Source organism: Sus scrofa, chromosome 8 (genome assembly GCF_054392235.1).
Source record: "Sus scrofa isolate SSC_HxYL_T2T_F1_AM1 chromosome 8, Sscrofa_HxYL_maternal_Yorkshire_Landrace_v2.0, whole genome shotgun sequence".
NCBI classification, from domain to species: domain Eukaryota; kingdom Metazoa; phylum Chordata; class Mammalia; order Artiodactyla; family Suidae; genus Sus; species Sus scrofa.
Genome location: NC_139390.1, coordinates 44,165,993 through 44,188,088, shown reverse-complemented (window position 1 = coordinate 44,188,088; position 22,096 = coordinate 44,165,993). Strand labels below are relative to the sequence as shown.

The window sequence follows — 22,096 nt, the reverse complement described above, 5'->3', positions numbered from 1 at the left end:
TTTCCTTATACTGATCTATGAGCCGTATTTCTTCTGCACTCAGGAGCTGGGGTGTTGAGTAATCCCCATACCTATCAGTTCTTGCCTGGAGGGGACACCTCTGCTGTCCACTGTCCATGTCAAGGTTATGCCTCCCAGGTGTGGAAAGTAACATAATGTCTTTTCTATCAAAGGAAATCTTGGTTACTCCATTTTGCTCCGGTTTCTCCTTCCTGCGACCCCCACTCCTCCCCTTTCCCTCTTCTCCCAGTAACAATTTGTTTCAAATTAGCCAACCAGGAAGAATGTGCGCCCTGACCTGACCAATGGGAAGGGGACAGGTAAATCACCTGCGTTAGGGATAAATAGGGGAGGATCCTTTGTTCGGCTTGCACTTTTTGGAGTACCTGCGCCCTTCTGCAGAAGTAAAGAGCCTTGTCGAGATCTCCCTGTATTCATGTGTCTCATTTTTTGACACTGATGATCTGAGCCATGTCCCCAACACAGGTCAGCATTTGTTTTAGCATCCGCTCCATACTAGTCTGGCTATGGTTTAGGCATGTTTATGCTACAAAATCACCATTGCAAAAAAGGGTAAAGGCCGAGTAGAACTGATTGTTTAAGAGAGAGAAGGGGAAGGGGAGAGAAGAATGAAGTTAAGTCAGGGGCACTTTCCATATGTAATCTCTGTATAATTCCTTCTCTTCTTTAGGAGGCAGTTGTTCATGGCCACATGACCTAAAGACATAGTGTTAATAATAGGGGAGATTTTTTCTGAAAAAAAAATATGCTTTTTCTACCACAACATGGTGCTTCCCTACAAGTTTGAAACATCAGAAATGGAAAGCTGCTTTTTCTGAATACCACACAATGGCAGTAACTGAAATGAAATCCTTGAAGAACTTGGAATTTGGTGCTGGGATTCATGAAAGCTGATTATATTTTTATTGGGACATGAAGGCTTAAAATATGGTAAATGATGGTAAAAATCCTAGAGAGTCATAAGAATGGTTAAATGTATGAGAAGAGACATGAAGGGGAGGCAGTGTCCTGAGGGCTTCTCAGAATACAGTAGACATTTCCAATCACTGCAAGGGGCTGATAGAGACCATAGTAACAAAGGCAAGAGAGAAGAGTGTGGTAGATAGAAAAACAACAAAACACATCCTCTTCCTCTCCTGCAACCATCCCCCCCACCAAAAAACAAACAAACAAACAAACAAACAAAACCCCAAACAAATGAAACAATCAGTGTACATTTCCAATCACTGCAAGGGGCTGATAGAGACCATAGTAACAAAGGCAAGAGAGAAGAGTGTGGTAGATAGAAAAACAGAACAAAACACATCCTCTTCCTCTCCTGCAACCATCCCCCCCACCAAAAAACAAACAAACAAACAAACAAACAAAACCCCAAACAAATGAAACAATCAGTGTAAAACAATGAAAGACTGTCAAGGTGATGTCAGAGAGAAAGAAGGTCTGAGTTCTCAAAAAATGAGAAGCTGATTGGTGTAGGAAGAGTGGTCTGCCCTGCCTTCCCTCCTTTGATATTCTGTGAGCACAGCTGTATTCTAGTCAGTGTACTGGGCATGGATGAGAAGCTCAACAGTGACCCTGTGATCCAGATAGATTATTCTTATCTGTCTCTAAAGTGCAGGCCAGTTCCTGATCTGCCCACTTACATCCATTTCTTCTTTGCTTTCCTAATTTCTAATTTCCTAAGTGGTGCCACCATACCTCCAGTGGCTCCCTGCCTCACCCTAGCCATCACCAATCCCTGTCAGTCTTCTTAATCCTTCTCAGATCTGTCCACTGCTCACCATGACTCTCAGAGCTATCCTAGTTTGAGCCAGAAATACTTCTTGCTTGGACCTTGCCTGTGTCTCTTGACTTTTTTCCAATCACCTTATTGGTTCCTCCGATTCATTCTCCACACCAGAGGCCAACAAAAATTTCCTGTAAAGGCAGCTTTGCCAGCCATACCATCTCAGCTACTCAATCTGCCATTGAAGGAATAATAATAAAAAAATGGTAGTGGTATTGCAATAAAACTTTACTTATCAACAGACAGCATCAAGGTTTGGTATCCGAGCCATGGTTTGTTGAAACTCCCTTCTCTCCTGCCAAGATGAGCTCAGCAGGTGAGGGCTGAAGAATGGGTGCTGTGAAACTTAAGAAAAGTTAACATAAAACAAGACACAGAGATATTTATCTTAATTAAAGGTGGGAACCAGGGGACTCAAGGTCTTAGGGACCAAGAGCGCTGCCTCAAGAAACCACACTGCTTTTATTGTGTTCTTTAATATTACATCCAGTGAGGAGGGGATTATAGGTACAGGATATAGTTCTTTTATTATTTTAAAAATTCTTTTATTATTTTAAAAGTCACACGGGTGGTAGCTGATTAAGCTTTTATTCTGACCTTTAGGCATTTAACAATCATTAGCTTTGAGGAAGCCTGGCATTAGCTGTCTATGCATAGCATCTAGAGAATCATCATTGTGCTTCCGCAGACAGCATACCTAGCTGAGGCAACGCCGCGTGCCTAGGTTTGCACCTGTTCTTCTCGCTGATGCATATTCTACTAACAACTGCTCATAAACCCCCCGGGGCCTTAAGGTTCCTCTTTCTCTTATTTTAACAGGACGTATCATGCTGTGCAAATGGCGTGCCAATCTAGACCAACACATTTTGTCCTCATTCAGCTGACCACATGAATAATTTATGCCTTTTGGTCTTTGTTTTTAAACTTATTTACCAGCACTGCAAATGTTTTTCAAGCAGGAATACGGGGTAAAGTAAAGCAGGACAAGATGGAGTTTTCAGCATAGAAAATAGAAGCAAAGAGGCTAAGAAAAGATTGTAGAAACATGTCTCCCAACACTCTACACTATGGCTAGTTATGCTTCTTAAATGCAGATCAAATGGTGTCAGACCCCTGCCCAGTGCTGTTTGATTGCTCCTCACAGCTCATAGGAGTAAATTGGAAATGGCTGCTTCTTTATTCTTCTTTTCTTGACCCTCTTCCTTCTTGATTTCAAGCCCCCAGTCCTGTCCCAGTCTTGTTGGCTGTATTTCATTGAGATCCAAGTTGAAAAGCTCCAAGTTCCTCCCTGACTTGGAATCTTTGCACCAGTTGTTTTCCTCTCCCTGGAAAACTTCACTCTCCTCACTCCCACTCCACCTTCTGCCCTCAGCTTAAATGTCACTTTGAGGGAAACCTTCCCTCTCCTTCCCTACTAACTTATGTTCTTTCTGCTCTCTCTGTACTTTTGTCATAGTTTTTAATCCCAATTTTAATTCAATAAATACTTGTGCATTGTTTGTCTAACATTTAGTTCCTTACTAGACTGTAAAATCTGAGGGTCAGGAAACATATCTGAAGTTTCAACTGTGAATTCTCAACATCAAATCCTGTGCCTTGTATAAGAGGCAATTAGCAAATATTTGATAAACAAGTAAATAAATTTATAATCACCCTTTGTAATGTGAAATTCACTATTATTAATTTGTTTCTAGTTTCTAGAATCAAGGTGAAATGGAGTTGTAGTCTTTGAAGAGCAGCCATGGAGGACGTACAGATTTTTGCAAGGAAAATTTTTCTGCAGAGGCTGAACCATATGAATCTGCCTACACTTGTCTATCCTGGACCTATCGAAAAAGGCAATTTCATGTGCCTCAACTTAATACTAAATATTGTATAGCCTTTTTTTTCTTTTTAACAATTTTTAAGTTAAAGTGTAGTAGATTTACAATGTTGAGTCAATTTTTGTTGTACAGCATAGTGACCTAGTCATACATATATGTGCATTATTTTTCTCATATTATCTTCCATTATGTTCTATCCCAAGAGATTGGATATAGTTCCCTGTGCTTGTATATCCTCTTTCTTATAGTTCCTTAATTCCAGCACCTAAAAAACTTACTGGAACCAAACAGACACCAGCATGGGGTCACAGTGCCCACCAAGATTATGTTGTATTGAACACTGGGTTTAATGCGCTCTTGATGAAAAAGTGAAGTCCTGGAATAAAGTGAAGGAACTTGCCAGTAGGATGTGAGCAGGTAGAATGCTGCAGTAACTCCTGGTGATTGATATGTGATAACAAAATTTCTTTGGAGCTAGTTGGCCAAAACTGTAGGAAAAAAGATGGAAAAGCATAGTGCAAATAATCTCTTCAGCCTCCATGAGACAAAAATGGACCATGATTTTGCGCCTTATAACTTTTTGAGACAACTGAAATGCTAATGCTTTGGGGGCTATAGGAAAAAAACACCTTGGAAAATAATTCAGAGACACAAAAGAAGAAAGGATGAAAGCTTGATTTTGTGCTTTTACAAAGAGCAGATATGCAATTAATTCATTAGTGAGATACATTATGGGCTGTTTAGTCATAGGAAATTACAAATATGATGTATAATATTAACAATTTCTGAAATTTTTGGAAATATGAGGACTGTATCTTCTTGTGTGCCCTCTTAGCTTTATGATTCCTAAAAGGTGTAGAAGGGGAACAAAATATAATATGACACATTTCAACATAGTTTATATACAATAATTGATACTATGTGTATTGTCATTTGTTCACTTTATTGTCATATCCCTTACACATTCTAAATATCAATCTGTGCCATTTTACTGAAAAACTTTTGTGTTGGAGTCTTCACTTTCCTTCCTGTTAAGAAAATTTCAAATAGGCTTCTGCTCCTCCAACCCCCCTGAAGCTTACCATTTCCATCACTGTCAAGACCATCAGAGCCCACGTTGCTGATATGGTCGTGATTGGATTAGCAGTTGACCTTGCTGGTCATGCCTTCCTTCTTAAAACAAACACTTGATTTGGCTTCCAGGACTTGGCTTATTAGTTCTTTTCTTTCCTCATTGGCTGATTTTTCTCTACCCACTTTATAGTTCCCTCAACTCCCCAAACTCAGATATTTAGAGTATCTGTGTCCTTGTTCTTGAGCCTCTTCTGTCTGTATACATTTTCTAATTCACTGACTTCCAAATTTCAACTCCTGTGTTGTTAAAAAAAATGTTTTACGCCATCTCTGAGTGTACACACAGACACACACAATCAGAATCCTTATAAAGGAGTTCCCGTCGTGGCGCAGTGGTTAACGAATCCGACTAGGAACCATGAGGTTGCGGGTTCGGTCCCTGCCCTTGCTCAGTGGGTTAACGATCCGCCGTTGCCGTGAGCTGTGGTGTAGGTTGCAGACGCGGCTCGGATCCTGCGTTGCTGTGGCTCTGGTGTAGGCCGGTGGCTACAGCTCCGATTCAACCCCTAGCCTGGGAACCTCCATATGCCACGGGAGTGGCCCAAGAAATAGCAACAACAAAAGACAAAAAGACAAAAGACCGAAAAAAAAAAAAAAAAAAAAAAAGAATCCTTATAAAACAGTACACTGATTTATTTTTTTCTCTTTTCTATTTTTTTAAAAAGGTCTCTTCGCACTAAATTGATCTCACTGTCCACTTTATGAGTTACAACTTGAATTGAAAAGACATTTTTTGAAGTAGGTCTCACTCAGTCTCATAGCTTTAGACACCCCTTTTGTGCTATGATACCTAAATATACAGGCATTTTCATTTTGCCTGGCAGCTGTAGGATCGTAAAAATGATGGTGCAAACTGACCATACAGAACAGACTTCATGATCAATGGGAAAAGTTATGATTTTTAAAGATTATTGTTAAAACATTAAAAACTCTTACTCTTGATTATAAATACATTTAAATGCAAAAATAGTAAGACTACTATAATTTAGGACACCATGAAACTTTAGAAATGTTGAGAATTAGTGTTTCTTTGGGGTTTTTTATAAAAATACAATTAAGTGAAGAGTTCTTGCTTTCTTCTACTCTTTCTGTTTTTTTTCCTTTTTTAGGGCTGTACCCATGACATACAGAGGTTCCCAGGCGGGAGGTCCAATTGAAGCTATATAGCTGCTGGCCTAGGCTACAGCCACAGCAATTCCAGATCTGAGCCAAATCTGTGACTTACATCACAGCTCACGGCAATGGATCCCATTGAGCAAGGCCAGGGATCGAACCTGCTTCCTCATGGTCAGATTTGTTTCCACTGAGCCATGATGGGAACTCCTTTTTTTTTTTTTCTTTTTACCACCACACCTGCGGCACATGGAAGCTCCCCAGCCAGGGGTCAAATTGGGAGCTGCAGCTGAGGCCTATGCTGCAGCTTGTGGCAAAGCTGGATCCTAAACCCACTGAGTGAGGCCAGGGATCGAACACACACCCTCACAGAGACAATGTCGTGTCCTTAACCCTCTGAGCCACAATGGATGCTCCCACTTTCTTCTACTCTTATAACTTACAATGCAGATTAAGCATCTTTTCTGTGCCTCGGCAAATTGTCATCCTCATTTCTAAGTTTGGATTAGCTTCCCACATTTTATCCTTTGCACTTTCATTGTCATGAAACATCTATGAAAGCTCCTTTAATGGTAAGTTTTTTTTGCAGCATCACTTTTCCTGGCATATCTCTGTCCCTTTGCTCACAACCACCTTCCTCATTTACATTCGTTAAGTGTCTTCCTGTCACTGGCTCCTCTGGCTGCACAGTCTCTCAGATGGTGGCACTGTCCTGTCAACATGCTGACAATTAGCTATTTCTTCCACAATTCCACTTGAGTTCATTTTGAATTTCACTCCTTTTTTATTTGGAGGGCTTGCAATCATGGACCCAACCTGACCCACAGCAGTGACAATGCCAAGTCCTTAACTGCTAGGTCACCAGGGAACTCCTGAATTTCACTTTTTGATTGATCCCTTTGCATTTCTTTGCTGCAATTTTGTCTTTCTTGGCCAATTACTTCTTTTAATTATTCCTTTTGTAAAAAGTCCAATGTGTTTATCACCATGAGACAACCAGGCAACGCAACTGAGTATTTTGCTGTCTGACAGGAGCTGAATGATCAATGTAGCAGTCACCATAGACTTTAAAAGAAATGACATGATGGTCACTCATCATGATCCCATCTGTTATCTTAGGTAGTCATTGGTGGATTGGAGAAGTAGCAGTAACATTTGTACTTTATGCAGATATCACACCTGATATAACGTGGGAGTCACGGGCGTTTGAACCATGTTGTTGGGAGACTGGTGTTATTTAACTATATTGTGGTAGCTGATACCCATTCTTATTTGATCCCTTTAAGGTGAAGACTTTCTCCAGCAGACTAACTACAGCCCAGACTCCTCTCTGAACTCCAGCATAATGTATCTTAGCTTGAAGTTCCTATAGGTTAGTTTAAACTCAAAATGTCCAAAACAGAACAGAGGTGGACTAGCCAGCCCTTTACAGAAGTAGCCGGTATTGGTCTTTGCTTCCTCTCACTCATCTAAGGGTCTCATGTACCTTTTCATCTAAAGGCCCAGGGAATAATTATTTTTGGTTTTATGGTAGTATAAAAGCAGTCATAGATAATACAGAAATGAATAGGCATGGCTGTGTTTCAATAAAACTTTATTTGCAAAAAGCAGGTGGCAAAGTTCCCATTCTGGTTAATGAAACCATGAGGATGTGGGTTTGATCCCTGGCCTTGCTCAGTGGGTTAAGGAGCCGGCGTTGCTGTGAGCTGTGGTGTAGTTCGCAGACGTGGCTTGGATTCTGCATTGCTGTGGCTGTGGTGTAGGCCGGCAGCTAAAGCTCCAATTCGACCCCTAGCCTGGGAACCTCCGTATGCTAAAAAGATAAAAAAAAAACAAAAGCAAAAACCAGGTGGCAAGGCCAGGGACTGCATTACTGAACCCTGATCTAGACTATTCCAAAGACTTTTGGACAGAATCATTTCTGAATCATCTTACACATAGGACATCTGCCTTTTTTTTCTTTTTTGTCTCTTTAGGGCAGCCCTGGCAGCATAAGGAGGTTCCCAGGCTAGGGGTCGAATGGGAGCTGGGGTTGCCAGCCCATGCTGCAGCTGCAGCAATGTTGGATCTGAGCCATGTCTGCGACCTACACTGCAGCTCACTGCAACGACGGATACTTAACCCCCTGATCGAGGCCAGGGATCGAACCCGCAACCTCATGGTTCCTAGTCAGATTTGTTTCCATTGAGCCACAATGGGAACTCCCAGGACATCTGCCTTTAAATAAATCTTTGAACTAAGGAAAGAATTTTCATAATCCTAATTCTGACAGCCCTGTGATTATCTATGTTCTCATCCATCCTATGGCAGGAGCCCATTTCCTCCTACCCCTTTCAGTGGGCCAAAAAAAGATTCTTAAACTTTATTTAATATTTCCTCATATTATCATGAGTATTATTAAATCAGACTCCTGTCTTTTGTCCTGAAGAAAAACAATTACATTATTTTATTATAGCTTTCTTTTTATAAACGAATATAAGTGTTATGACTTTTTCTGAATCTAGTTCTAATTCCCAGTGTTCTTTGCTTTTGCAATCTTGGTTATGTAGTCAGACTTAGGATCTGCACATGATGGAGGACAAGGATGCCTTTATTAAGAGCCATAATAGGCCTTCTCCGTTGCGTGGACACAACATTTTTCAGAGTAACAGCCTGGTGCAGTGAGGGTATTTACTTTGGGGACAAAAGGACCCAAATTTGGATTCTCATATTGCAGCTTGCTGACAAAGTGATCTTAAGCAAGACATTTTATTTATATATTTATTTTTTCTATTTCTTGGGCCGCTCCTACGGCATATGGAGGTTCCCAGGCTAGGGGTCGAATCGGAGCTGTAGCTGCCAGCCTACGCCACAGCCACAGCAACGCGGGCTCTGAGCCGCGTCTGCAACCTACACCACAGCTCATGGCAACGCCGGATTGTTAACCCACTGAGCAGGGGCAGGGACCGAACCCACAACGTCATGGTTCCTAGTCGGATTCGTTAACCACTGCACCACGATGGGAACTCCAAGCAAGACATTTTACTAGATTTGTTTTCTTACCTATCAAGTGAGATTAATAAGATATTTTAAATTTTTTCTTTTTTGGCTGCATCTACGGTATATGGAAGTTCCTGGGCCAGGGATCAAATCGGCGACCTCTGCCACAGCTGTGGCAATGCCAGATCCTTAACCCACTGTCCCCTATGCCAGGCTGGGGATCCAACCAGTGCAGCTACAGAGACAATGCTGGATCATTAACCCACTGCCCCACAGTGGGAACTCCTCAAGTGAGATTATTAATACAAGCTCTGCACATTCTTGGAGGCTTGTGGTAAGGTAAAGTGATGATCAAATATGATAGTATATGAAAACACTCCATAAATTGAGGAGCACTGTATGAATATAAGTTCTTTTTTTCTACTTGCTTCTCTTATTCTGTGTGTACCATAAGCATTATGCACAAAAATCACTATCTCCATTTCTTTGCAGTTAACCATTATCCTAAATGCAAATTAGCAACTTGAAGCCCAAGTACAATCAGTTCAACTGCTTTGTTCAAATTGAACTACATTTTGGGAGGGGGGGTGCCCTGTGTTGTTTTTTTTCTGACCCGTGTGCCAGGCTATATGACGTGGTCCCCATGTGAGGCTGAATTCTGTGCCTGGACTTTCATGTGCCCCCAGGGCTCACCCTCCACCTCTCTCCTCCCTGCTCCCTCAGTGCCTGACTTGCTGTCCTTCCTGTCTGTTCTCAAATCCAGGTTTCTCACCTGGCTGCAGTTGAGAACTTAGGACAGTTCTGTTTCCTAAGCTGAGGGATAGTGGCCCCCTCTGCTCCCAGTCCAGATCCCCATCCATCTGTGGATGGAGGTCAGAGGTGAAGGACCTTGAACCTGCGGCCTCTGCAGACCCTGCAGCCAAAGGTACCTCTAGAAATTCCTGGCATCAGGGAAGATTTCACCGAACATTTGGGAGTTTTGTATCATTATGTAGCTTCACCTTTAAAGCTCTGCAATCCAGCAGTTTCCCTCAGGTTCGTGTATGATATTTCCACTCTGCTTAAAACACTCCTAGGTGTTTCGTCTGTTTCCTATCAAAACAGAGAATAACATTATGTATTATTGGGCCAGTTTTCCAAAGCCTGGCCAATTTCCTATTAATCTATTTTAGACACAGTCCAACATAAAACAGATTTTGATAATTTATGTAATGGTCTTTTTTTGGTACCTCAACTGAAGTAATATCATAGAGAAATTCAGGAATTAAAAAAAAAACACTTAATTTTGACATACAGAGGAATTGTGGCCTTCACTAGTTATTATTCTGTAATATTTTTTATGTGACAAAATTGGTCTGGTTTTGAAGCTCTGATATCTCAAATGATCATTTCATTTGGACACTATATTGAAATTCTTGTAGCAAGTGATAATCCAACTCTAGAGGAAAAGCAAATGTATTGGTTCACGGTAATGACAAGTTCAGGCATGGCTGGATCAGAGTGAAAGTGAAATCCCAAGGACAGCCATGGGAATTGTTGTTTTCTGTGCTGTCTCCTTTCTCAGACAGGCACTTCTCTTAGAAGGAAAAGTTCACACAAAAGTCCTTAATTGAGTCTTATTTGTCTGGCTTGGATCACATGCTGTATTTGAAACAGTTATGGTCAGAGAGGTGGACGGAGTTTACTGATTGGCTAGGGCTGGGTCCTGTGAACTGACAGAGGAGGAAATCCTGGTACTGTTACTCAGCAAAGGGGATATTAACTTGGACTGGCAGAAGCATCAGATGTCCACTTTAGATGTCATTTCAATAATATTTTTAGGCATCTTAATTAGGGCCTGGGTCCTATACAGATCAGCTCTATTCTGCCAGCCTCCCTGTACCTGAGGTGATTGTTTTCTAGGGACCTGCAGAAGAGGGGAAGATTAAACTGAAACCTTTTGGTCAATACTTGTTAAATAATTCAGGTAGTCTGCAAAGTTGTGGAGCTACAACTAGAGCAGGCGCTGTTGTGGCTCTTGAGGTCATCATGTATAAGAGACAACATGTAAACATAAATCCAAGACCAAAATATTTACTATGATATCATCATGCATTGAGTATTACAGGAGGAAGGGCTTATAGTCAGTTTGGGAGCAGGGAGTGGGGTATGGAAAAATTTAGGGAGTTCCTGTTGTGGCTTAGCTGTAATGAACTGACTAGTATCCATGAGGATTCAGGTTTCATCCCTGGCCCCGATCAGTGGGTTAAGGATCCAGCATTGCTGTGAGCTGCAGTGTAGGTCACAGATATGGCTTGGATCTGGAGTTGTGGTTGTGATATAGGCTGGCAGCTGCAGCTCTGATTCGACCCCTAGCCTGGGAACTTCCATATGCTTTGGGTGCCACCCTAAAAAGCAAAAAAAAAAAAAAAAAGAATTCAGGTGAGGTTTCTTGGAGGAGCTAACATCTGAGCTGAGTCTTGAAGCATGAGTGAGAGTTTCTGGATGAGGAAGTGGGTGGATGAGGTATCTGGGCAGGTGTGCACATACCTGGAGATGTGGTAGAGCATCCCGTGTACAGTGAGCTGTGAAGATTTAACATTGTGAGGGTCAAGTATGTGTCAGGAAGAGGCTGGAGGGGTGGCTGCTGGCCAGCTGTTGGAAATCAATGTAACCTACCTCCAGTTGACATTAAGTTCAAATACAAAAGAATTTAGACTTCACCCTGTGAAAGTTAAGCAGGTTTTGAGGGTGCTTATCTAGGGGAGGGGAGGCTCACGGGTGACCATGTAGAGGATGAATGAGGCAGGGTCAGTTCTGGAGATAGAAGACCCTCAAGAGGCTATTTTTAATGGACCCAGTGAGAGATGATAAGGGTAGTGAGTGGAAGAGTGTTCAGAAGGAAGTGGATTTGAGAAGATTCCCAGAGCGGAAACAGTTGGGCATCCGTTCTTCTTTATTGGAGGCACTGTTATGCTGCAGCACATTTCTTTCCTATAGATCCTTACATCTGTGTGTATCTTTTGAGCATCTTTTCTATGAAGGTCACTGTGTTGGGTGGGATCCTACTAATGAACAAAAGAGTCAACATCCCTGCTCCCATGCACCCTACAGGCTGGTGGGGAAAACAAATGGATACTCTGAACAGCTGATTTCCAACATGATTAGTGTTGCAAATCACTGAACTAAAAATGGCTTTAAAAAGATAAAATAGTTCTTATATAGTGGAAGGGTCCATTCTGGCTTCAAGGCTGAGGAGCACAAAGGACTGTAAAGATTCATGCCAATCACTGTGATGGGACAACACATGGAATTGACCTTGGATACCTGGGAACTCACGGATAATATATATATATATATATATATATATATATATATATATATATATATTATAATTTGTATTGGAGTATATTTGACTTAGAAAGTTGTGTTAGTTTCAGGTGTGCAGCACAGTAAATCAGTGATACATATACATGTGATGGATGATAGAGTTTGTAAAAGAGTATGAACAGTGCTTGCTCTAAGATGAGCACCAACAGCTGGAAGCAGAGGTGGGGATCCTTAGACTCACCTCCAATTTGAAGACTGGTCCCTTTAGCACTGGGTGATTTGGTGCAAGTCACTCCTAATATGTGTCCTGGTGTTTAAAAGAGTAAGTGTATTTTTTCAGAGGTGTCTGATTTGCAGTCAGGAAGAGGCTTAAACCTTCAGAGAATCTGGCTCTTAGGATTCTAACTTAGAAAAAAGGGAATAATGCCTGGTTCATTAAAGAAGTTTTTGGATAAAGAGTCTAGTTTCATGCTTGAAAAAACCAGCCAAGCAACCAAGCAACAACCACTGCCCAAAAGCCCCACCTCAAGTAAGAAAAACACAAAAACTAGTTGTCTGGTAATTGCCAAAAGGTGACCTGAGTTAAGCCAACTTTAAAATTTGAAAAGGCAGCAAAGAACTTCTGAAAAGGGAAATGGATGAGGAAGAAGAGGGGGAAGATGTAGAATTAACTGAGGAGGGACAGTAGACCTTGTCTTTGTTGTTGATCATTTTGATTTATAAACAGAGGAATTCATTTCCTAGTTAAATTGTTAGAAGTAAATCATTCATGGAAGAACCATCTGTGTTCTTTATGGCTAATTTATCCCCATAGAAAAAACAATATATTGGGGCAAAATCTGCTAAAGTGGTTTTTTTATGTCACTTTGAAGATTTGCTTTTAAACATTTCTTATGTGACAGAAAGTTCATGCTGCACTTCCTACTCATTAAAATTCAGAGACTCATAAAAGAATGCTGTTATTAATTAGGAGAATATAAATTTGCAGCTGCTTAAACTTTCTATATACCAAGAGTTTGGGGCAGCCGTCTGATTGGAAAAGTGGAGCAGATTTCTTAAATTGAGAAAATGTTCTAGATAAAAGAATGTTGAGGTGTTGGGGAACTGATGGAGTTATGAGAGAGCTAAATCATTCCCCAGATCAGCTTATTAACCTGATGAGTGAACAAGATGTAATATGACTTTTTGAAGATTTACTTCTCTGCTTTGTAGAATTTTTTAGATGTTAATACCTTAACCATCATTTGCATAATATAATTATGCTATTATATAGCTTCACATAAGACTTACACATCAGGGAGGTCCTGTCTCAGCGGTAACAAACCAGAGTAGCATCCATAAGGATGCGGGTTTAATCCCTGGTCTTGCTCAGTGGGTTAAGGATCCAGTGTTGCCATGAGTTGTGGTGTAGATCACAGATGTGCCTTGGATTCTGCGTTGTTGTGGGCTACAGCTCCGATTCACCCCTAGCCTGGAAATTTTCATATGCTGAGGGAGGGTGTGGCCCTAAAAAGACCTACCCCCAAAAAAGGACTTCCACATCAGCCTTTCATGCTTTGTTTAGTTTTTCCTGTTAAAAACACTGCATGTTTGTGTGTGGTTTTGCTTTTTTCTATGTGTGTTTGTGTGTATGTTATCTGCTTTTATTTTCTGTTTTTATTCTGTGTGTGTTTGTCTTCAGTTTTTATTCTCCATGTATCCTCTCCAAATTTTTAACATGCTTCTTATACTGTGGTGTCTTTAACCAGAAAGGCTCCTCAAGTTTTTGCCAGTGTTGAATCAATGCGAGGCAGGGAGACTGATGGTTCTGAATTTAATCTTCATCATCGTAGAAAATAATGTTGCCTCTTCCCTTATCCAGAAGTCAGATCAGTTTGTGCCAAACCTCTCATATAACACAGATGTTGGCAAATGGAGGTATTATCAAGGCATTCATTTATAGCAGAAATGAACCAAGCATATGTTTCAGAATTCCCCCAGCTAATGCCATGCCCCCTTCCAAGCTGGGTTTTTGGAACAGTGGTATGAGTTGAAGGGTTTTGAGAAATGTCACTGATTTCATGATTCATATGAACACCATGAACACTATGTACACAAGAGTACATTTCTATAATAATTTATATACTTTAAGCCCTATCCACTTTACAGGATATCCTCATATGCTCCCAACTGAGCTCCTTTGTATGATGACCCACAGCCCCTTAGTAAATATAAACATCAGTGCTGGGGGAATTCCAAGGAGGGAGCAATAAAATGCAGCTGCCTATGCCTCCATCTCCAGTGGGGAAATATTTGCCTTGAAGAGTTTTTCTCAGGGACCTGTGAACCCTTGATAAGCACTGGCTACTGAGCGTCTGACAGGCCCGTCTGAGGTCTGGGCTTCTTGGTTCCCAGTGAGGCTCCTTATCGCATGGACAGCATCAACAAACATCAGTATGACATACATCTTAAAAATCCAGAGGCAACAATCTGAACTCATCAATAAAGGAAGAATGCAAAACACTATTAGCTTAAAGAAACCTCGAGAAGTCATTGGATGGAAAATTTTATCACTACAAAGACACAGTCAAAGTGAGGCAAGGTGAGGGAGGCACAGGTGCTGAAACATCTGACTGTAAGCTGGGGCCTTTGCACCAGGTGCCCAGCCCTGCTAGCATGACCACTCCCCTGTTCACTCAACCTGGTGTATGACCTCTTTCCCTGGAGTGATTAATCCTTGAGACCCTTTGCACTCTCAAAAGTCTCTGTTTGGTGGGTAATCTGATGAATGGTGAAATGTTTTTAATGGCTCAAATGCATAAGTATTGTGTACCCAGAGAACTGAAGCAATGTGGGTAAGAGGTGGCTTGTGTAAATAGCGAACCTGCAGGCAAGCCTGATCAGTAGCGCTTGGTGGATTTCAGCCTTCCTGTGACAGAGGGCATCACAGTGACTCAGTTAAAGAATGATGTCATCATTTGAATGTCCTGTCAAGGTCGTTAAATATATGAATAAAGTTAAACTTTTTAAATAAAAGAAATATAGATTAAATGAGTCACTGCAGACTCCATTGCTGGCTATGATGTGGATAAGCAGACATTTTCACACATTGCTGATGGGTGCGTGAGCTTCTGTAAACTTTTTAGAAGAAGCTATTGAAATGTATACATCTAAGAGTTCCCATTGTGGCCCAGTGGGTTAAGAACCCGACTAGTTCCATGAGAATGCCGGTTCAATCCCTGGCCTTTCTCAGTTGGTTAAGGATCCAGTGTTTCTCTGAGCTCTGATGTAAGTTGAAGATATGGCTTGGATGATCCCCACTTTGCTCTGGCTGTGACTTAAGCTGGTAGCTGCAGCTCCAATTCGATCCCTAGCCTGGGGAACTTCCATGTGCCACAGGTGTGGCCCTAAGAAAAAAAAGAAAAAGAAAACAAAGAAAAAGAAAAAAAAAAAAGAAATACATCTATCTATGTAGTTAGAGCTGTATGGCATTTTATTTATTTGGTTTATTTTCATACAATTTCATGTGCAGTTTTTCTGTTTGATTTTTGTTATTCAATTACCTTTATGGAAAAGAAATTCTTTTATCTTACTGGGCATGGGATACAGTTATTTATCTTTTTCTGAGCTTTTAAGCAGGTAGAAAATCTTTTTAAATGGAAAATTTCATTACACATGATTTGTATCATTAAACTTGAAAGCTTTTTTGTTATTGTTGTTCACTGAGAAGCGTTTCAATAATTATGTTTTTGACAAAATATCTCAAACCATACAAATACAGAATCTTTAATAGTTTTAAAAGAATCATGACAATGACACAGTTCAATATAAAAATATTACGTTGACATTTTGGGATTCTAGATGTGATTTACTTGTGAGCACATGAAATTAAAGATGACCAATTAAGGAGTTCCCGTTGTGGTCCAGCAGGTTAATGACCCAACATAGTCTCCATGAGGGTGCAGGTTCAATCCCTGGCCTCACGAAGTGCGTTAAGAATCCAGCTTTGCTGCAAGCTGCAGTGTAGGTTACAGATGTGGCTTGGATCCGGGGTTGCTGTGGCATGGCCACAGCTGCAGCTCTGACTCAACCCCTGGCCCAGGAACTTCCATGTGCCACAGGTGTAGCCATAAAAAGAAAACAAAAGAAAAGAAAAGATGAGTGGTTAATATTTAGGACATTATTACTTCATTGTCTTTATTTATTCATTGAAGTCAGGTGGCTCATACTTTATTTAGCAAAACATTTTGATATTATTACTACTTTTGCATGCTTGTAGAACATTTATTTAAATTAACATTAGAGAATCTCTGAAGGAAGGGAAAGTAAAATACCAATAGTAACTAATATAAAGTATTGTAAGATTAGAAATCTCTAGTTTTTTTGGGGGGATCATGCGTATCTGTTTGGTTGTCTGCTTGACTTCATGTGAGATTTTGCCCTCATTTTACTAACCTCTTATCCCCATTACAAAAAAAAAAAAAAAAATTCTCTCTAGGTCTTATTTTAGTCTCTGAAGAAATAAAAAGAAGAGCAGCGGAAAATGGGTGAGATGGAGTGGGAGATAAAATCAGAATAGTTTCAATCAGTAAAAAGCCTGAAAGTACTTTAGTGAACTATAAACAAAATATGATAGTACATATCCTGTAAGAATCTATGATTACTCATAATTTATTCATGACTATGTTAAAAATGTATCCCTGTGCATAATTACTTAATGTATGTTTAAAATTTAAACATTGAATTTAAAATTGAGAAGAGTAGTATACTTTCTAATGATCTGAATAGTTCTGGAGCCTTATAAGGTTAGTTATTTCAGTAATAGTCTCCCATCTTCCTACATCTAATATTGGGTTCAGTATATATCAGCAGATATTTTTTTGGTCATGCAGTTTAGCGTTTATAGTAAATCTTAGACCCGAGCCTGTGTAGTAGCTTCCAAAATTATGCTGGTTGTGCACATACTATGCCTTTTGTGGGTTGGGCACTCACATTGGTTGGAGCCAACAATTAAAAAAAAAGCACTCAAGGTTTTAAAGAGTCTTTTATTATTTAAAAGTCATTCTCTCTTGTTCTCTCTTTCTCTCTCTTACTCTTGATTTTATTTTATTTATTATTTTTATAGTTTAATGTATTTTAATAGCAAACTTACAGGAACAGCACAGAAGACAGAAAACATTAAAAACATGTACTTGCATGTAAGACAACTCAGAAAAGTATAGTGAACTGTATGATAAAAATGCTACAAACACCAGTTAGTTGCAGTCAAGAAAAAATTTACTTGTTTAAAAAAAAAATCCAAATGTTGGCATTGTCCAGAACAATTTAACAGGTTTATTTACAATTGTTGTAAAGTTGAACTGCTGAAGCTTGTTCACTGAAACATTTTGACTTGCATTAATGCCTTTTCCCCCTCATTTATATTAAAAATTAACAAACAAATGAAAATGGAAAAACTGCCAATACCTGATTTCTGTCCCCTATTTTTCCACTTGCAATCGTATACTTGGGTACATTTTGACCCCATGGGAAAAAAAATCTTAACATTCAGAATTACCAATAATAGGAAGAAGAGAATTTTTTTTTTTTTGGTAAAGAATGAAATGCTTCCCATCATGGTGGATTTTTAAGCACGTTTTCCATGTATGAGGCATGTTAGCTGGATGTCTTTTGGCATAATTGTTACGCATTTGGCATGGATAGCACACAGGTTGGTGTCTTCAAAAAGGCCAACCAGATAGGCCTCACTTGCCTCCTGCAAAACACCAATAGCTGCACTCTGGAAGCACAGATCTGTTTTGAACTCCTGAGCAATTCTCTGCACCAAACGCTGGAAGGGAAGCTTGCAAATCAGAAGTTCAGTGGCTAGGTTCGGCTCCTGGCTGGCTCGCCCCCCCACCCCCAAAAAGTTCAGTGGACTAATTTCAGAGTGCCACGGTACCAGGTTTGTACCTCCAGTGGAGGGCGCACTCTTATGTGTGGCTTTTGTAGTTAGTTGCTTCCCCAGTGTTTTACCACAGGTTGATTTGTGGGTGGTCTGCTTTGTATGAGCCATGGTATGGAGACCTCCTTACTTACCCTTCTCTCCTTAGGCTGGAGCTCCGCAGGCGAGCTAGAGGCAGCCCTGGCACTGGCGAGCAATGGCGGCACTGTAGCAGGTGCAGACACAATTATTACTCTTGATTTTAAAGGCTCCAAATAGTCATTGTTCACTAAAAGTGTGGTCTACAGATCAGCAGCCTAGGGCCCCCAGGGAGATTATTAGAGTCTCAGGCCTCACTGCAGACATACTGAAGTGGAATATACATGTTAACAAGATATCCTGGGAGTTCCTGTTGTGTTGCAGTGGAAACAAACCCAACTAATAACCATAAGAATTCGGGTTTGATCCCTGGCCCTGCTCAGTGGGTTAAAGGATCCAGTGTTGCCATGAGCTGTGGTGTAGGTCACAGACACACATGGATCTGGTGTTGCTGTGGCTGTGGTGTAGGCCAGCAGCTGTAGCTCCAATTCAGTCCCTAGCCTGGGAACTTCCATATGCCAAAAGTGTGGCCCTAAAAAGAAAAAATAATAGTAAACAAATAAAAAAGATCTCCAGGTGATTCACATGCATATCCAAGTTGGAGGAGCCTGCCACATGGGATAGGTTGACAATTGGCTGATATCACTATCTTTACTCTTGGGAGGATTGGTTGATTTTCCAAACCATTTAGGTTCCTTAGCTCTTTGAAAGATCCCAGTGTCACCTCATATTCCTGTTGGAAACTCCTAGCTTCTGTATGTCTTAAATAGGGAAGATTGTTTATATTATCATAACAGTGTGTGTCATGGCAATCTTATTTCCATGTATTGATCACCTGCTGGTTGTTGGACGTGGTGCAAAAATGTTTCCTCTACATGTTTTCTCATTTAATCCTCTCAACAACTCAACAAAAGAGGTTTTAGTAAGCCAATTTATGAAAAGAATACTAGGGCTAGGGGAAAGGGTTACTTGCAGAAGTTTAGATATGCACCATATTAGAGCTGAAATTCAGACCCAAGTTTAGCTCACCTTAGTTCATATTCTTCACTCCCCCAACAGTTTTTAAACAGTGCCAGTTACCTCTGTGTTGTTGTGTTCCATCAGCAGGAAGTGCATGTAATAATCTCCCTATTTGTCTGCAACAGAAAACAAGCCTGTGTAAGTGACTAATACTTGTGGGTTATGATTTCCCCTCCTTTCCTGACTTATAAGTGTCCAATATAAGATTCCTTAAGTTTGTAAGATCTTTGCATAATTTTTTGGATTTTTTTTTTCTTGCAAAGGTGAGGGATGAGAATTCATAGTTTTGTTTAAACCAAATTCTCAAAACAGTCCATGACCCATAAATTGTTAAGAATTATCACCCTGTTCAGGCTCTATCCTGAAGGTCCTTATCTGTTGGAATTCCCACCTGCCTGCTGACATCATTAACCTACTCCCCCCACCACTAGACTTAACCCTGCACACAACTCTCTAATCACCCCTTCTCAGTCCTGGAAGGGCAAAAGAATTACCTCTTGATCCTTTGAAAAATACACATGTTCAGGCCCCTTCTCAGGCCTTTTGAAGTATGGTCTTTGGAAATGGAACTTGAAATGTATGTTTAGGGAACCACAGATGATTCTGAACTATATAGAACTACTATGTCAGCTAACTTTTCTTTCCTTCCTTTCTTCCTTTCTTCCTTCCTCCCTCCCTGTCATCCTTCCTTTTTTGCTTTTTATGGCCTCACCTGTGTGGCACATGGAGGTTCCCAGGATAGGGATTGAATCAGAGTTACAGCTGCCAGCCTATACCATGGCCACAGCAACACAGGACCCAAGCTGCATCTTTGACTTACACCACAGCTTGCGGCCATGCTAGATCCTTAACCCACTGAGCGATGCCAGGGATTGAACCTGTATCCTCATGGATACTAGGCAGGTTTCTTAACTGCTGAGCCATGAAGGGAACTCTGACCCTTTACTCATCTTTAAAGATCCTACCGCTTCTGAGACTGGTATATGTTAACACTGCAAGTCTTTAGCTATGATGTCAAATAACGTCCTGAAAAAGTTTTGACAAAGAAATTTGACTTTTGAGTTATTTTCTTCATGAGAGAATTAAAAAGAAAGTTCCAAGGAGTTTCTGTGGGGAGATTGTGCAACTAAGTTTTTCCATTGCTGACTTTGTGTTAGGTGGTTTCCCTTGCTACCACTTTGTCTATTTATTAGCAAATTGGTTTTCTTCTTCACTCACCTGTGTCTGCTAGAAATGCTTGACATTTTCCACCCACACAGGTTCTGATGACTTCATTTTTACTTGTCCTCTCAAATACTTACCTTTGAAATAAGATGAGCTCTTTATTCACGGGCATAAAGAAAGGTGATTGGTGGAAATGGACTCATATTTTGCCATTACCTTTTGTTAATCACGTCTTAGGTCATCTGATGAACTGCCATTTTCTCTTTGTTTCAGAGAACTATCAAAGTTGTCAGCTAACCTGTACTGAGGATTATGATTTGTATAGGACAAGTTTAGAAGCTCAGATAGCAAGAGTTTGTCAAAGGCCCTGTTTGGATGGAATAATAGGATGTTTAGGAGAGCATATAGACCAACCTCTAGACCATGTCTCTGAGATGCCTTTGTGCCTTCCAGGAGAATTAATGACTTCATTGCAGCCATTCTGTCTTCCAGTAGCTCTAGCTGAAAGTTCTGCCTTTCAGCTCTCTTAAATGCTCTCTCTCTGAACCTTTTTGTTTCAATTTTAGTTTTGTCCTCTGTAGTTTTGCAGAATCAATCAAATCCTTCCCCACATAACAACCTGAGGAAACTCAGCCTTCAAAAACTTGGTGTAGCACCTAAATTTCTCTTCTCAAGCTACAAAATCAGTTCCTCATGGGCACTGTTTTCCAAAATACACATAGAAATCGCGACCAAATCTGTTAGTGAGAGTAGTTAGCAAAGACCTGAATCACAATCACCTGAAACTGGGTCCTTTCCTGTTTCCTTTCCCCTCTTCTAGTGGCAGTTCATTTAATTCTGTTCTGTTCTTGGCCTCTTAGATAAATTTATCTTTATATTTTATTTTATTTGATAAGAATGCTTGTGAAACAGCAGAATCTTCTGAGACAGTTATCTAAAATAACTATAAATTGGAGTTCCCTTCGTGGCGCAGTGGTTGACGAATCTGACTAGGAACCATGAGGTTGCAGGTTCGATCCCTGGCCTTGCTCAGTGGGTTAAGGATCCAGCATTGCCATGAGCTGTGGTGTATGTCACAGATGTGGCTCGGATCCCGCTTTGCTTGTGACTGTGGCATAGGCCAGTGGCTACAGCTCTGATTAGACCCCTAGCCTGGGAACCTCCATATGCCATGGGAGCAGCCCTAGAAAAGGCAAAAAGACAAAAATAAATAAATAAAAATAAAATAAAATAACTATAAATTAATGCTTATAAAAGATGCTTTTTTTAAGATCCAAAAGCCATCTTTGGTAAATGAGTGCACAAAGGCATCTGCCAAGCATTTGGGGAGGTCCATAACTGTTGTGATAGTTTAAAGCAAGTCTGTGATTAATATTACAGAATGACTTAAAATCATGAAACTACATCATTGAACAATCTCCGCCTTATTTCTGTATTAAAAGTTCTCTGTGTTCACTTCACAAAGCTTGTAAACAAGGCAAAGATTTTTCTGAATCTAAAGTCTTTGTAGACAGTCTCTCTAGTAATTATGAAGTATTTCATGTTACTAATTTTAAATAACTAATTTGTATGAATGGGCCCAGCAGTTACATTGCCTTTTCCATTATAAAGATTGCCTTTGTATGTCGAGACTGTAGAGAGTGGAATTAAGGATCCAGTGTTATCTCTGACGTGGCACGGGTTCAATCCCTGGCCTGGTGCAGTGGGTTAAGGATCTGGCATTGCTGCAGCTCGGGTGTAGGTCAC

The 22,096-nt window shown here is 40.5% G+C and overlaps 2 protein-coding genes across 3 annotated transcripts in view; one reads left to right on the top strand and one right to left on the bottom strand.

The window, feature by feature from the left end:
- Positions 1-22,096, top strand: part of CPE (carboxypeptidase E) — a 126,880-nt gene that overhangs the window by 62,301 nt on the left and 42,483 nt on the right.
- LOC146400456 (histone H3.3C-like) lies at positions 17,771-18,199 on the bottom strand. Its single transcript, XM_084972113.1, has one exon. It carries the CDS (start codon positions 18,197-18,199, stop codon positions 17,771-17,773), a length of 429 nt encoding a protein of 142 aa, XP_084828239.1.